This window comes from Populus trichocarpa, chromosome 5 (genome assembly GCF_000002775.5).
Source record: "Populus trichocarpa isolate Nisqually-1 chromosome 5, P.trichocarpa_v4.1, whole genome shotgun sequence".
In the NCBI taxonomy this organism is placed as follows: domain Eukaryota; kingdom Viridiplantae; phylum Streptophyta; class Magnoliopsida; order Malpighiales; family Salicaceae; genus Populus; species Populus trichocarpa.
The window spans coordinates 20,882,419-20,898,696 of NC_037289.2; the positions used below are offsets into that span (position 1 = coordinate 20,882,419).

At 33.1% G+C, this 16,278-nt stretch overlaps 1 protein-coding gene and 1 long non-coding RNA gene across 5 annotated transcripts; both read right to left on the reverse strand.

The window, feature by feature from the left end:
- Positions 1–414: 414 nt before the first annotated feature.
- Positions 415–7,216, reverse strand: LOC7464649 (tobamovirus multiplication protein 1). 3 transcript variants are annotated; one of them, XM_002307519.4, is made up of 14 exons: positions 7,079–7,216; positions 6,790–6,965; positions 6,153–6,203; positions 5,870–5,903; positions 4,980–5,066; positions 4,839–4,890; positions 3,674–3,851; positions 3,455–3,550; positions 3,168–3,228; positions 2,294–2,358; positions 2,051–2,125; positions 1,897–1,972; positions 1,094–1,257; positions 415–646 (listed from the first exon to the last, which is right to left on the reverse strand). In XM_002307519.4, exons 2-14 carry the CDS (start codon positions 6,886–6,888, stop codon positions 623–625), a joined length of 1,062 nt encoding a protein of 353 aa, XP_002307555.3. In that variant the 5' UTR covers positions 6,889–6,965; positions 7,079–7,216; the 3' UTR covers positions 415–622. The 3 variants fall into 3 exon arrangements, with proteins under 3 accessions (XP_002307555.3, XP_052309305.1, XP_024456182.1); XM_052453345.1 differs by lacking the exons at positions 415–646; positions 1,897–1,972; positions 7,079–7,216 and having other exon boundaries at positions 1,089–1,257; positions 6,790–7,041; XM_024600414.2 differs by lacking the exons at positions 415–646; positions 1,897–1,972; positions 7,079–7,216 and having other exon boundaries at positions 1,089–1,257; positions 2,004–2,125; positions 6,790–7,041.
- Positions 7,217–7,993: 777 nt separating this feature from the next.
- LOC112327464 (uncharacterized) lies at positions 7,994–9,673 on the reverse strand. Of its 2 annotated transcripts, XR_008059348.1 has the most exons (3): positions 8,780–9,673; positions 8,605–8,698; positions 7,994–8,511 (listed from the first exon to the last, which is right to left on the reverse strand). It is a non-coding gene; the product is annotated as an uncharacterized LOC112327464 (long non-coding RNA). The 2 variants fall into 2 exon arrangements; XR_002981681.2 differs by having other exon boundaries at positions 8,605–9,673.
- Between the last annotated feature and the right edge of the window lie 6,605 nt (positions 9,674–16,278).

Sequence of the window (16,278 nt, forward strand, 5' to 3'; positions counted from 1 at the left end):
GGGAATATCACAACGGCAAGAGAAGAACACGTATTTATAGATGCTGGAAAATCACCCTGGATAATTATTTTTATTAAAATAATTTTTAAAAAATAAAAAAATATTATTTTAATATATACACCGGAGAATTAATTAACAGAGCAAAACAGATGGGAAGCGAACGTCATCTTCTGACTCTTATGTGTTCACAGAAAATGGCACGACATTAACACCCTCGTGATAGCTGTACGGGCAAGTTACCAGAGCAAAGGCAGGCATCAAAAAACCTTCAGACCCTCTTAGCAGCACAAGAAAGGAAAAATATTTGAGGTGAAAGAAGACGAATCTTTTTGAGATGTTAGCAAGAATCTTTTCATAGAGAGGCCTTCTAGGGTTGACTCTTCCATGGAGGCGATAAGAAAGTGGAACTATACGTTGCGAAAACATTAGTCTCGATTACTATAATAACAGTTATGTACAATCATTGATGTCAAAAATTGATACCCAATCGGGAGTGCGTAATTTAAACGTGAGGAGTGAAGGAAGCAGCTGGCTCCTCATATTGCACAATTGAACTTCCACTCGTAACAAATACAGCTTTCTACACTTTCCGCCTTCTTTAGCACTGGTGTCGTAATCATGCTTATATTGGACTTGCTTTTAACACCTGCAATGAAATTTAAAAAAAAAATACAGAGAGAGAGAGTTTCAGTATTTTTGGTGCAGTTTCATGCTAAGGTAAAAATGCACAAGAAAAAGTAGTTGCTGCAATCACAAGTTTATTGCAAAAGCACCAAGATTACAATTATGTACGAGGGTAACAAAGAAGAAACCTTACTTCTTGTGACTGTAACCAGTATAGAATTTTGAGTTTTGGCGTCTCAAAGCCTCCACATAAATAGTTCGATGGGCAAACTTCCCTCTTAAGGTGTACAAGTATCTAGAGTGGACTTCTAGCTTAAAATGCTACACATGCTTGGAATTTATATGCTTTACAATATCGCGTAAATTTCAAATTTCCAATTCTGAAATGCTGTTTAACATCAACAACATCTACCCGAGCTTGAGGAAATAATTAGTTTCTATATATATATATATATATATAAAAAAAAACCTGATTCTTTGAAGTTGTTGCAGCAACCCAGTGCCGAGGATTTAGTGTTTCTTCGGCCCCATAACTGATGAAAGTTACTGCTCTTGATTGTGCTTGCATATTTGTAACTGGGGCTGGCAATTCTCTCATGACCCATAATACAAAGGCTGAGGGTACTGATGAACCTGACAAAAACAAGCTTATAGCAATAATAGACATGCCGCTGACAAATTCACAAAAACATGTGCCTATCAGCTGAATAAACAATAATTTTGCCTCCATAATAGCAAAAATTAAGACCCGTCCCTTAAAATCCAAGGACTAAGGAAACAGTAAATGACAATAATTTTACCGATTAAAACCTATTAAACCACGGGTCACTTTCTGTTATTAAGGGAAGTATCTCTCAAAAAATCCAATCTGGCTAGTTCAGTAAAATCTTTAATTCTCAACATTTGGCATGGATGTATAAAATTGATATCATCCCAAACCCGATAGTGTAATAGCACAGTGATACATTTGAATATCACATGCCCTGCCCCCTTCTCCAACTGTCAAACTTCTTCCATTGGTGATGGATTCATAACATAGATACAGCTCTTATACTTCCAGTTTCATAGCAAAGGCATAATAGCACCCTTAGGAATTCGGTTAATCTGAACCTTGGTGCCACAAGTTATTGCTACTAAGTCCGGCATTTGAAAACATGGACCCAGATGATCAAGCACACATACTTAGTGCTCACAGCATGTCAAGTTCACTGTATCAAACAACCAATCTTTGGGTATGCTGAAAAACATACATAAACAAGGTCGAGGGAGTACCTATAAAATAGTAAAAAACTAGAAGAACTAGTGTTTTCACTTCATTTATATTCTTCATACTCCAATGATATAGAAGCTGCCAAAGGAAATGAGATTAAAAATTGTACATGTCAAAGGAAGGAACTGATAACCCCAGCAGCCATCAGCCACTTACAGGTATATCTGTAAGAAGAGCTACCGCAGCACTTGACGTAAAACATACAACAGAGACAACTGCTAGGCCAGCAACCTGCATATCATGGAAAATTTTACAAAATCTTACCACAATCAAGTTATTCTATTTTGCACAGAAAGGAAGTGCCAATATGTTTTATAAATTATAACCCTTGAAAGAATAAGAATATAGTTGGATATTATCAACAAAACCTATAACAAAAGGCAAACACAAAGAGAATACCTTCCGCATCTCAGATGAAGCTGTCTCAGACCTTACTTTCCTCAATTTAAGAAATAGGATAAGACCTGAAAAAACAACCAGTGACTTATATAGGTAAGAACGCATGGAACCATTCATGCTAGCATACCAGGTAAGAAACATAGACGGTTAAATAGACACATAGGTTATAGTTTGAAACACATGCATGATCATAACCACTGTACTAACTGATGAGAGATGGAAATGAAAAGTCACATGGCTGATGGCTGGAAACAAATACATGATGAATCAACACTGATTATGGATACAACCATAATTCTTCTTCACTTAGCATCTATAGAGCTATTCATTAACTTAGATCCTTTTGTACCCATGTGAATTATAATAGCCACAAAAAGCATTTTCTGGAACTTCCTTTCTTTAACTATATGTTTTTGTTATCCTCTATTCAAAAAGAGAATAGATGGACAAATCTACCTTCCATCCAATCATATGGTAAAGTAGGAGAGAAAGCAAGATAAAAAGTGGATCGACGAAAGTAATACCATAGGATTCATGCACAAGATATAACACAAAATCAGCATAAAAATGGACATGATAATTCATCCAACTGAGAAGATAAGCTCAAAGGTGGCTGAAAATAATAAAAACAAAGAATTACAACCATGCATTGGCCAAGGAACCAACCAGTAACCTTATTTTATGATTAAAAAATTACTCTTCCAACATCTATTGGTAAACAACTTATCAATAGAATATTTAGCTGAGCAGAAGTATATCTGAAAACGTCACATTTCTTTATGGTAGATATTTCTCAAATCGTAACATATTTTAATATGCCATAGTCATTACCAAATATATATAACTGACACGGAAAAATATTGCAGTTACTTACCATAGCAACCCAAAGCCCCTCCCAGTATAAGGACTGCAGTAGCAAAAAGATCTACATATACCTGCCCAGTATATTCAGGTAATTAACAATGATTTGTAGTACTGAAGATAAAATGTGTGTGTCATATATATTTTATCACAGCTTTTCTGTCATTCACAGAAACGATACACAATTCATTCACAACTTCCAGAAGATTTAAAGAACTAACAATTAAATCCTTAAAAAGAAAAGGTTCTACTATTTTCATGTGCTGTATCATTATAAGCAGGAGGAGATGAATTTAATACCCGAGCAACTACTGAAGAATCAATTGGATTATTTCCCGCTCCAATCCAGATTACTACAGCAAATGACAGCATTAAGAAAAAGATCAACACCACAACCTACATTATTGAAAAAAAATCATAATCAGAGAGAGAGCGACGGACAGAGAGTCATGATAGTCCAAATCAATAGAAGGAGTATGAAAATAAAATTCACAGAATCAAAAAAACTACTTCTCATACTGCGATAACAAATTTCTGATGACTGCCAACTTGAATGCCACGGAATGAGCAGCATCTCCGATAACTATCTGTGTTCGTCGAACCAGGTTTATTCTTTGAACTTTCCAACAAAGGCTGTTGAGAGCTATTTTCTTCATCATCATCATCTTCTTCATTTGCCTGATGGCAAAGGTCGACCCTATAAATCATTACCCATGAAAAAGATATATGTAGCTGAGGGCCTTAAATGCCAAGAAGATGACCTTCACATTCATTTGTACACTAGTTTTATTAATCAAATTCATGATGTGCAAAGTACCGTGTGAACTTCAAATTTCTTCCAGCAATATTAACATGCTGGCCTACTATGAAGTATCTATAATAAAAGACATCTAAAGCCCAAAGTTTCCCAAGATTAATTCCAGAACTACAAGATAAAAAATAAATAACCATGTTGATTAGTTGATATAAATTAATAGGAATCAGCTCCAGTAGCATGGAATTATAATAACCATGTTATGTAAATAACCATGCTTCAATTTGGTGAAGTTGGTTCTATATGTGAACTAAATCAAGTTTTTGTGCCATTACATTCCATTCTACTGGAGCATCTTCTTTTTACATAACATAATAACCAATCACATAAGGAAGTTCAAAGATGTTCGCGAGCAATGACATATTGCAACTGACCCAGTCTACAATTTCTGTTTTTTATGTATTCGCCTTATCTGATTAATCTCTAATTTGTTGCTCTTAACTGTCTTTCTTTCTTCCTCTTACACATCCCTAGAAAACATAATAGACAGGACCTTTATCCACCAAACAGGACCTTTATCCACCAAATCTACCCATCAAATACCATTTGAAGAAGTATGCATTGGCCTTGCAAAATTTGTACACCACATAGGACAAAAAAAAAATCTTCCTACTACATGAGTATTGCCTCTTCAAGGCTCCAGAAATTAATTACAGCCACATCAAAGTATTTCTTTCTGCTGTAAATCCATCCTTCACTATGTTCTACTTGTATGATCTTCTCTTCAAGTTGGACAAAGAAAAAGTCATCGTTGATCTCCATGTGAGAACCAAGAAGACCAAATACATTATCTTACATATAAAGCAAGTGAAAATAGATAATCTGACCCAGAAAATAGAATGAAGCTTTAAAAGGTCCTGATAAACTTACCAGAAAGACAGAAGAAGTAGAAACACTGCAAAAAACAGAATATTGGGAAAAGCTGCAAGAAATTTCACAAGTTCGCTAAGACCACTCAAGTAGACAGAAATAATAAAAACCTATATAAAAGTAATCTAGAGGAAAGCCTACCCATTAGGATAAAACCACACGCATGAGACCAGCAAAGCCACCTATTACAAGTAGCAATGACGGTGGATATAAAGTAGATGAAGTAACCTGTCGAATAGAAATCAAAATCCTGAAGATTAATTACTTCCGCGGAATAGTTTTGGGCACTCTTTCACAATACCTTAATGCTTCCAAATTTTTCAGTATCAAGACAACAGGATCAGGGTTACAGCTTTTTGCTGACTATATAGAGCAGCTGAGAAGTCCTCAAGAGTGGTTTTTAAAATGAAAAATCAGAAAGCTTGATAGAGTTTAGATGGGATTAAGTGCTAAAAAATAACAAATAAATTTTAAGATATCAAGGAAACCAATCAGTTAATTAGCTAATTGGAAGATTTAAAAAATCAACATGGTAATCATGCAATAGACCAAATGCCTAGACATTGCAAATTTCCTTGAACGGATGTGTCTTTCCAATTTATCATGATCTGCATACTTAGAATCATATCTAGTTGCAATATCCATATGAATGTGTACAAAGAGAGGGTAGTGTGCCCAAACCTTGCACTAAAACATCATTTTGATCAAATAAAAGCTAGATGTAAATTCAGAAAGTCATGAAAAAAAAAAGAATTGGAAATGCAAGTCCTATCAAACCTTTGCACAGTATGGTAAGATTTCTCAAAGCATGCTATTCTCTCCAGATATCATCTGGCTTGTGAAATGATTGACAATAAATGCAGAGGTTTGTGACATATTACTTTTTTATGAATCCTATTATTCCATGAATTAATTCATTGCTAAAATGACCATGATTTGCCAAACAAGAGTTCAGAAGAGTCATTGCACTTAACACTTTACTGCGATAAAGAAAGATCTTTGCTATATGAACCCTAATGCCTTAGACTTACCCAAGTTGCAAGATCCAACCATCAGATGGAGTACCTGCAATTAACACCCCCACCACCAAATGAATATCCTTAACAAGTCAAACTAGATTCTAACAAAATAACACGATTTGCATTCGGTTTCATAACAACAATGGATTGAAACTTCCTGTAGCAGAAAATCCTCTGATGGGTGCCATGGCATGAGGGTGAAAAATCCCGAAAAGGGAGAAGAAAATGATATGAAGGATTTTTAGGGGCGCCTCACAGGAATGGATTTCGCCTAATGCAAGGAGATAGGGCTTACTTTTTGTCGTGTCCATCCAGATTGTTGATTTCGCAGAAAAATCCTGATAAGCTGGTACATAGCTAGTAAATGTCAGAAAAATCAAATAAGGGGGGGGGGGGGGGGGGGGGGAGGCAATCAACAATATTAACATGCAAAGGAATTTAATACAAATTTGTTATAAACATACTGAGGACGTAGAAGTCAGACAGTTCATAGACAAATTTCTAGCAATTCAGAGCATATATTCAACAACGATTTCCAGCATTTAAATGCACGCTCATATTTCAAACCTTAGTGAACAAAGCTCCACTCTAACATCTCCTTTTGACTGGTATCTATTTGCCCAGAATATAACATGCAAGAATCACAAATTGGGAAGCTTGAAAGAAAATATAAATTCCGATACCAAGCACTAGTAATATTCTAAGTATTTTTTTTTTATCTATCCCTCAAATTCCAACACAACATAAAATCTCCCCTTTTCACTAATTCAACCCAAACCCAATTCTAAGTACATTCAATCAAACAGAATCAATAACTCATCATTGCTTATTCCAGTTATCTACCAATCCCAGATTGTGAATTCCAATGCCATCAAGAATGATACAAAGTAAAGGGGTATACACAAGAAAGAAGAAGAAAAGCAAGACAAAACCTGAGAGAATGCAATAGAGGCAAGAGCACCATCGATGCAAGCAAGAGCTATGTTAGCAATAAGCAGGTCCAAGGGATAGCAGCTTGATTTTAGATTCATTGGTTTTTCTTATTTTATTTGTAGCCCACTGAAAAGAATCTCGCAGCAGGAGGAGCAGCAGCCTGGGCGAGGAAAAGCTAAAAGAGAAAGGGAAAGAGAAAGGGAAAAACGGGGTTGTGTTATTTATTATTATAATTACATTTTTTCCATGTGTGGTTTTTATAATTTATATTTATACGCTAAGGAGTACCTAAAAATACGACGATATGAAGTGTACGGAAAGACAGTGACACAGGATCTGTTCAATGTGTTGATTCGCTCCTCTCCTGTTTTGGCCCTTTGGCGTCCTCTTGTAGTTGCTTACCTATGCTACCTTAGCGACTACCTTAAAATGGCTTCTCTGTTTCCTTCCTGGCTGCCTGTGAATTTGCACCTCTTGAAGTATCTTGAAGTATCTCCACCACTCCCGACTTCCGACTTGTGCACCTCTTGATGGAGTTTTTTCCCACGTTAGCTGAGCGGCAAAACTTATTTTCCAAACTAGAACGTTTGGGAAAATAATTTTCACAATAACACACAATTAGTGGATTCACATTCACTATATGTGCAATTTATAGGTTGCACTGATACTATATGTTCTACCACCAGCCGTGCATGTAGTAAATAAGCAACCTATTAAAATCTTTTTTTCCCTTAATTTCGGTTATTTTAGCTTCTTGCCCAACAACATAGTCATAAAAACAGCAACAAACATTTCACAAAATCACATCAACAATATCCAACAACTAACATAATTAACTAATTTTCATTATAGGTAAATTTATAATTATACCAAAATAATTCATTACAATAACAAATATCGATTCAATAACAATTTAATTAAACTACATAATTAAACATTTAACAAATTAACTTGTTAATGGACCTAGACCATCAGATCAGAACCACGGGCATGTCGTCGTCGCACATAATAAACATGGTCATCCTCTTCTATTGCACTGTTCAAATGCTCAGACTCCCCAACCTCGTCAAGTGAAGAATGACACAATGAGAACCAAGTATTGAAAGCACTGCGCACAACATCGTCAGTAGCATCACGAACTATGGCTACAGCTCTTCGACCATCTTGTATTAAAAAATTCACTTAATAGGATTGTGAAAAAGATTATATTATCTTTTTTAATATATAAATAAGAATTTTATTACATGTTAAAAAAATTATTCCATACATAACAATATATTATATCTTGGTGCATGAGGCTCATAATTATATGGATTACATGTCGGCTGACACAAAGTGTCACGTGGACATCTCGTAACACATGGTAGTGTTATGAATCGCTTTGTTATGTTCATGTAGAGATCTAAATCAATAGGCGGATACAATGCTGTAAATACGTGATCTCTCCACGCATGCCACAAATTGACATATTGTGCATGAACCACCAACCAACCATCTTCCTCTTTACCTCGATTATTAACATCATACATGTTATCAAATGTGTCAACATCAACATATATGTGTTGATGCAATCCAAACTGATGCATTTCATGATCATAGCAATACACTTTAACTATGACAAAACAGTGCATATGAACCATTACTAGCCATAAATCACTTCCCTTCATGCAAAATGGAGATGCGCTTCCAATCAAATCAACGATGTACGGTGTTCATATCACCTATGAAACCACAAAACATATATATTTAATTATTTATAACATTCATACAAAAAAATAAAGTTAAAAAAAATGAATAATTCAATTCACGCATACCTGGTGAGACTCATGTGAATCCAACTCGTCTCGATAGAACTCGTGAACATGGGTAGGATTTTATGTATAATGCTTAGACCTTTCTCGAACCCAACTAACATGTTCAAGACAATTAAGTTAGACAATTTTTTTTATAGAAATTTAAATTTAACAATGTGTTCATAATTATTATTACCAAACTCTAATTGAAAATCATATTCCCGTAACCGTGTTGAGCATATGATTTCTCCAAACATGATGATGACCAATGCTCTCACAAACATAACTATGTATTTACAATAAAAAAGTTAGTAAATATTTAAATTAATTATATTTAATATAATATAATATCAAATTATACATGTAGAAATAATAAATATCCGCCTATTTGTTTTCCATTTGACATGTATTGTGACACGTGACGGTGGGCTTGCATAACCATAAGATTATGACATGTGTGAAACTCATTCAATTTTAAAATCTAAAATGAATCAGAATTTATGTGACATCCTTTATGTAAATACCATTAACATAATAGTTCATGTTTACACTGTAATTGCACATAAGTTGTGGTTGAATGTTGCGCTTTGTATTGAAGAGAATTTTTTACATGTCATCGATTAACTGTATTGATCAAATCAACCTTGGTTCAGAATATTTAACCAACCTCTAACTCAGTATTTAAGACTGAATTCCCACAAATCAAAGCTCATTATATGAGCAGACCCACCAACATCTTCAAAATCAAGAACAAGGGTCTCATTGTTTGGATTATTGGCTTACATTGCTCATCTTCCTAAGGTAGTATGATTCGTCGTTTGCAAGGAGGGAAAATTCAGAAGGGAGAAAACCTACTGTTTGATGATCTGTGAGCATGACAAAATTCTGAAATTTCCAAGAACACCCCATCTGTTTGTAACATTCATGCACTGTCTACAAGTTGTGCTGCAAAAAAAACTGAGGTGAAAAAAGATTGCTTGCCAAATCTGTAAACAAATGGCTGCTAATTACTCATGAAAACATTTAACCAAGATTTCTTAATAAGAAAGCGTTAATTTTTTTCCGATTAGCACCAACTAAAAGAGAATTAAGAGGTGCAAGTGATCATCCCATCTTTGATCTTTCTGTCGACTGAAGGGGTACTTTGGACGCGGCGTCCGTCAGACCGTCACTGCCGATCTGATTCGACAACAACTCACTTGGGCCACGTAATTTAATTTATCAACTAAAATTAGCCTAATGATAGTATTTTGTTGGACCACAAGATACGTTTTTCTCTCTTGCATCATGTGACTTTTCACTGTCCTAAACGTTTGTCAAAATTTATAGTGGTCTTTGGTGTATACTGTTGGTCCAAAATTTATATTGGTCTTTTCACTGTCTTAAACGTTTGTCAAGATTTTATAGTGGTCTTTTGTGTGTGTGTGTGTGGTTGGTCCCTGCTAGTGATGTCGACGACTAACGTATTCTAATTACAAGAATCAAGAAACCGATCACAGTAAAAATCCAACATATACATGCGTACATTGCTAGATATACATGAAAACTTTTTTGCTTTTCATGTTCTTCCCGTATACGCCTTCCTTCTACCATCTTTACATGGGCTTTTTTTATTTTTTTGGTTGTTAGCATCTTTTTTTTTTTAAATATAGATGAAATAGTATGGTTTAAAAAAAAAACAAAATGGTATAGCTTGTACATGTCATGATTAAGAAACACAATGCACATGAGAAACGAGAGAAAGAGAAAACAAATTTAAAAAAACTCCTCCAATTACAACACTATTGATACCATCAAAAAATTTGTTGTAATTCATTCTAGAACCTCCATGTAAATATACAAAAAAAAAAAAGAGAAAAAACAACCCAAAAAATCAGAAAAATAAAATACAAAAAAATTTAAAAAGATGGAAAAAAATATATATAAGTGGAGAGAACATGAAGAGCGTTTAGAAAATTGTTAAAGACTGGTTGAGGAGGATCAAAATATACAAAGTTGAAAAAACTAATTATCTAATCTTGACTGATGAGGGCCCTGATGATAAGAGAAAATTAAATTTCAAAAGGCAAATTCAAAAACTAGATGTTTAAGGACTCAATTGAAATTTTTTAGGGTTTAATTAAATTTATTGAGGGCTCAATTGCAAGAAAAAATTATTTTGAGTTCAATTTGGGTTTTAACTAGAAGAAATTAAAGTCTAAGGGTTAAATTGTATTTTTAAAAAGTTAAATTGATAAAATCAGCGGCTTAATTGTATAAATATTAGAGTTTGATGGATAATTAAAGACTTGATTGAAGAAATTTAGATCTAAGGATCAATTTGTAAAAGGCGTGAGACATCGGGTATTGACATTGGTTTAATCAGGAGTCAAATTGAAGAAAATTAAAAGTTTATTAGCCTTAATTTCTCGGTGGCTAAGCTAAATAACAATTCATCCGGTTCATGTTCAAAACGCACCGTTTGGAATAGGGGGTAGACGACATGTCGTCTACCTACTATTCTTTTTTTACTTTAGGGGATTTTGAACTAATTGAGTTGGCATCTTTAAACAAATAAATATGAAGTTATGGGTGATTATTTTCAGTTCGGTTCGGTTTTTACCTATAAAAACAACCAAACTGAAATTTTATAAAATTCAAAAAAAGAAATCAAAATCGGTTCAAACCGACTGGTTTTGGTTCTATTATATTCGGTTTGGTTTGGTTATTTTATATTAAAAACCAAAAACTATATTGTTTTTTGGGTTTTTTTTTCACTTTCTAATGGGTTTGGTTTTGGTTTGGTTCAGTTTTTTTTATTCGGTTTAGTTTTTCGGTTTTAGACTTATAAAACCAAAACCAAACTGAACCAAATATTTTTTTAAATTTTCTAATCGGTTTTTTTTTCATGGTTCGGTTTTTTCGGTTATTTTTTTTATTGTCTCAGTTTAATCGGTTTTTCAGTTTTTTTACTCAACCCTATATGAAGTTACAAACCTCCAAATCAAGCAAGGTTGGATCAAAACAAAAGGTGTGCATCTCTTCTACCATCTTCAAGTAGTCTCCAATGATACTTACATCGGAGTTGCTTCGGCGAAGTCTCGAAAGTGGTCAACTTAGTCAGTCTTGACTATGACATCTATTTTCTAAAACCACTTATTTTTTTCATATGTTCACACTTCAAGCATTCTCAATAAAATCTTATCAATGGTTGAACATGTTTCTTGCAATATCAAAGGCTAAAAATAGCTCTTTGGTCTTCAAGTTTAGCAAAACCATCAAAATCTCAGAAACCAAGTTTGCTGCAAAACCACCATTGCAAAACCAATAAGGTATAGAGCTTTCAGTTGTTAAAACATACCCAAAACTCTCTCATTTGGACCAGAGGGTGAAGCATTGATCAATCATGATCAAACCTTGATAAAAAAAAAAAACCTAGCAAAACGTCATAAATACCTCCTGAAAAACCAAAGAAATGAAAGAAAACTAGGAAAAAAACTTATTCTTTGAGTTCATGAGTAAATAAGTTTATTTCTTGGCATCTAAGAGCTAAAAGAATAAATTGAACATTGAGCAAAAGATTGAATTTTTAAAGGAAGAAGGGCAATAACTACTCTGAGATTGGAAGGTATGAAACCTTCATTTAGTCTAGTAAATGATGTCCATAAGACACACTTTCTTTAAGTTGGTTGTTGATATTCCTAAATACTTAGATGATGTTTGTTAAATTGATTTTGATGAAACCTTTATTTTGTTGAATCGGGTTGAAATTTTACATGGAGTAACTTGACATATTTTTTTATCTCAGGTTAAAATGTTGGAGAAATCAAGGTTCGGGAAGGCCTTAAAAGAATATGGACAGTTGGGTAGAAAAAAAAAGGGGTAAGTGAAGGGTAAAACAATCATTTAGAAATAAAATCCAGCTTCTTCTTCTCCTTAAAGATGGATTGAGCTACTACAAAATAAGGAAGAGTAAAGAAATTGAGGGTTAGGGTTTTCATGCCTTTTCCATTAAATTCATGAGAGAAAATTGTGAAATTAAGAGAATGAATGCCTTAAAAAAGGGTTTTAATGAGTTTAAAGAGATAATTAAGATAAAATAAGGTTTTTAAGCTTGAAGAAAGAAGGAAAGTAGAAGTTAGAAAGATGAGGAAGAGGAGGTAAAGGAAAACTTGATTTCCTTTGCAAATTTCTTAGAATACCTTGTGATTAAAAGATAAGAATCATCTTTCTTATGTTTGATTTTGGTTTTGGCATGAATTAAATTTTAAAATGCTGAAAGAATTATTATGGAATGTTTAATTTTATAGGATTGAGTTGTTGTAATGATAATTTTGGTTTAAAAGCATGTTCTTGGACATGAATAACAAATGGGTCTAATATGAATTGAGAAAAAAAATGGAAGAAAAATATACCCTCCTTCAGTGGGAAGATTATGGCCAAGATACAAAAAATTAGGGGAATGATTGTGTTGTATAATTGTGTGTGTTTAACATGTAATGATGTATTGATAATGTGTTTGAAAAAGGTTTAATTAAGTAAACTTCTTTGAACATGGATCAATGATAGAATACTTTGGAGTTTGAAATTAAGAAGGATTGATGTTATAAATGATTGTGTTGTGTAATTGTATGTGTTAAACATGTAATGGTGCATTGATAATGTGTTTGGAAAAGTTTAAGCAAACTTGTCTAGTTATAGATGAATGATTTGTATTGTGTATAATTAAGTTGGTTATTGAAAGACTTGTGTAAATGATGCTAAAATATGTATTGAATGGAAATGATTGTCTTGAATGGTGAAGAAATGCATGAAAATACATGGTTATGAATCAAATATGCAAATTGAAAATCTAGACAGTTTTATCACCCGACTCTTAGCTGAAATTAAAATTTGTAAATGAAGGAATTTAAAATATGTTTCTTTATGAAAGTTGAAGCTAAGGATGTTAACTTTCAAACGTAATCGACTTTATTTAATTTGGAGTTATAAAACTCTAGATATGGATGAATAACAGAAGGAAAGTCAAACTGAATCTTGTTAAACAGATTGCATATGCTACAATAATAAGTTGTTTTGGGTGCGTGGATGACAAAATTAGGTTTTGTTTCCTGCATCAAAGTTTTAGTTTTATGTTTTAGCTTTCCATATAGATAAACCAAACTTAAAACCGAGTTCTATAACTCTATTTATGATTAAAACACTGAAAAATATATGGGGTTGGATGGACTAAACAGGTTATGACTAATCAATTTCAAATCATTGCTTAGAATTTGTATTGATAGGTCTAATATTTTAATTGATAAGAATATGGATGAAAATTAAAAATGCGTGCATATATGGGTCATGATGACAATTGTGAATATCTATGAATGTGGGTTGTTATGATCGAAAGAATGCAAGCATGCGTTGTAGATATTAAATCAATTCTCAAAACATGATGGAATTAAGTTATAATATATAAATGTTTGGTAGTATTAAGGAGGATGAATATGTGAAATATTTATGAAATAAATGGGTTAGACTAATATTTATCATGTGTGGGAGAAAATGCTAGACATTGGAAATTGTAGACGAAAAGGCTAGGATATTAAATTTGATTATAAGGTGAATATATATATATTTGTTGAGATTAAGAAGTTATATTGTCAAGTTATAAAAGATAAAATGAGTATTGGTATGAACTAACAAAACTAGTTGGTCGAAAATGACATAATAAGTATATGAATGAATATGATTAAAGAACAAAATAGTTTATTACTAGATATGAATGAATATGATTAAAGAACAAAATAGTTTATTTCAATCATAGATGATGATGTGAGTGACTATGTGAGTTTTACTATTGATACGAGGAACTCATTGAAATTTAGGAGGGACTTTGAAATAGCCAAACTTGGTGTCAAAGGGTTCCATTCGATGAAGAGAGTTTGATGGCGGTGGCTTTTGACCTTCATCTCCCTTGAAAATTTAGATTAGGCTAGAGAGATAAAAAAAATTGTTTAATTTTTTTTAATCATTTTTAAGTTGAGAGATTAGTTTATAGATGTTTATATGGTGTTTATTAGGTGTTTTTAAGGCATATTTTAAAAAATAGAATCTTGAACATAAAAACACATCAACTCGATTTTCCAACCACCTGGTGGTTGGGATATGAAATAGCGTACAACGTTTTGTTTATATATATATTTTTTTAAAAAAATAGGTGGATGACATGTTGTTTGTCCTTTAAAGAAAAGAAAAAAAAATGCTAGGTGTTTGGGCCTGGCACCAAACACGTCTCTCCTTCTTTTGTTTGGGCCAATAGTTTGCCTCGACTTTTAAAAAAGTTTTTTATAATGATAATTTGTCAACTCTTCAATTTTGACATGATTATAAATAATATTATAGATTTTTATTGAAATGGTTATAATTGTTTTTCCAATTATTATGTATATAATATGCAAAAAAACGAATAAAACAATAAATTTCTTGGGAATATTTGTTTGAATTTATTGTTTTATTTCTCAAAATTTTATATATATATTATTGACATGATTTAATTATATTTATTATATTGTTTGCTTTCAATTACATATATAAAATATTAATATATTATTTTGATATTTTTTAACTTGCGTTGACAATAATAAAATATTTTTTTTAATAATAATTCTAGTTAAAAAAATACTTTCTCTAAAAAATAATAATTTCTCCTGTCACGCATAGTGTGCGGGGATCAAACTAGTATGAACAAAGCTACATCGCTCGGCAACGATTCTTTCGCGTGTCGCATAGCTGTTCTCTAAAGTAGTCTAAAACTCACTCCTTAGATATATATTCCTTTCCGGTTGTTTTTTCAACAAATTAAAGCAAGTGTGCCCTTATCTTCATATTGTTGAAAGCTTCCTCCATCTCATTCTGGGTAGCCGGTGAGCTGGCAGGGAAAGAAAAAAAAACACGACTACTTTAGTATCTCCACTTGTTAAAAGCCCAAACCACCTCGGCACCGACTCTTTATTCTTTTTTTAAAATAAATAAATAAATAAATAAAACTAGCTTTGTAATTGTACCGGCATCTATATTTTTCTTCTGTTTCTTTTGAGCACTAGCCGTTGAAGGGCTTTGACCAAATGATGGAAACCAAGCCACAGCTTGAAAACGTCCAAACACTAACGGGCATGATTCAACTAGGTAGCTATACCGTTAGAGACCAATTGGAGTCCAGCGTTTTCATGGATGTCAATGTCTGTCTCTTCCTCTTTATGACAGGCATGTTGAATTAAAATCCCAATAGCCAACAACTTTCGGAAAAAGAGAAATGAATATTACGATTTATCTTCTTTTAAAAAAAAAAAAAAAAAGAGGAGTTATTAAAGTTGAGATCCTAACTAGAAGGAGGTGTGAATGACTGAATTCTATTATTTTTCCAGATACATTAAATCTTTTCGATTCCTTGTTAGACAAAACCGCGTATGAAGTATATGATACTTACTGTCTTTTTCTAGCTGGAAATACCAAAAACACCCTTTCCCACTAGAAGATTCTTCACCCAAATCAGTTTATTCCCCAAACTACCCTCCTCGTTGTGTCCTCGGCCAGCAGAATCCTGCCTTTTTCATTGTGTTTTTCTTTTCTTTTTTTTTTCCCTCTCGAACACAACAGACCAAAGCAACCACATTATATAAACACAACAGGAAAGAGACAAACATGGGGCGCATCAAAACCGAGAGAGAG

Bases quoted from the DNA above. Each gene is read 5' to 3' on its own strand.
- LOC7464649 (XM_002307519.4), bottom strand. From the start codon at position 6,888: ATGAATCTAAAATCAAGCTGCTATCCCTTGGACCTGCTTATTGCTAAC. The intron at 4,891-4,979 runs GTAGGCTTTCCT...AATTTCTTGCAG, and splicing joins GTGTGGTTTTATCCTAATGG to CTTTTCCCAATATTCTGTTT. The intron at 1,258-1,896 runs GTACTCCCTCGA...TGTTTTTGTCAG, and splicing joins AGTTTTTTACTATTTTATAG to GTTCATCAGTACCCTCAGCC.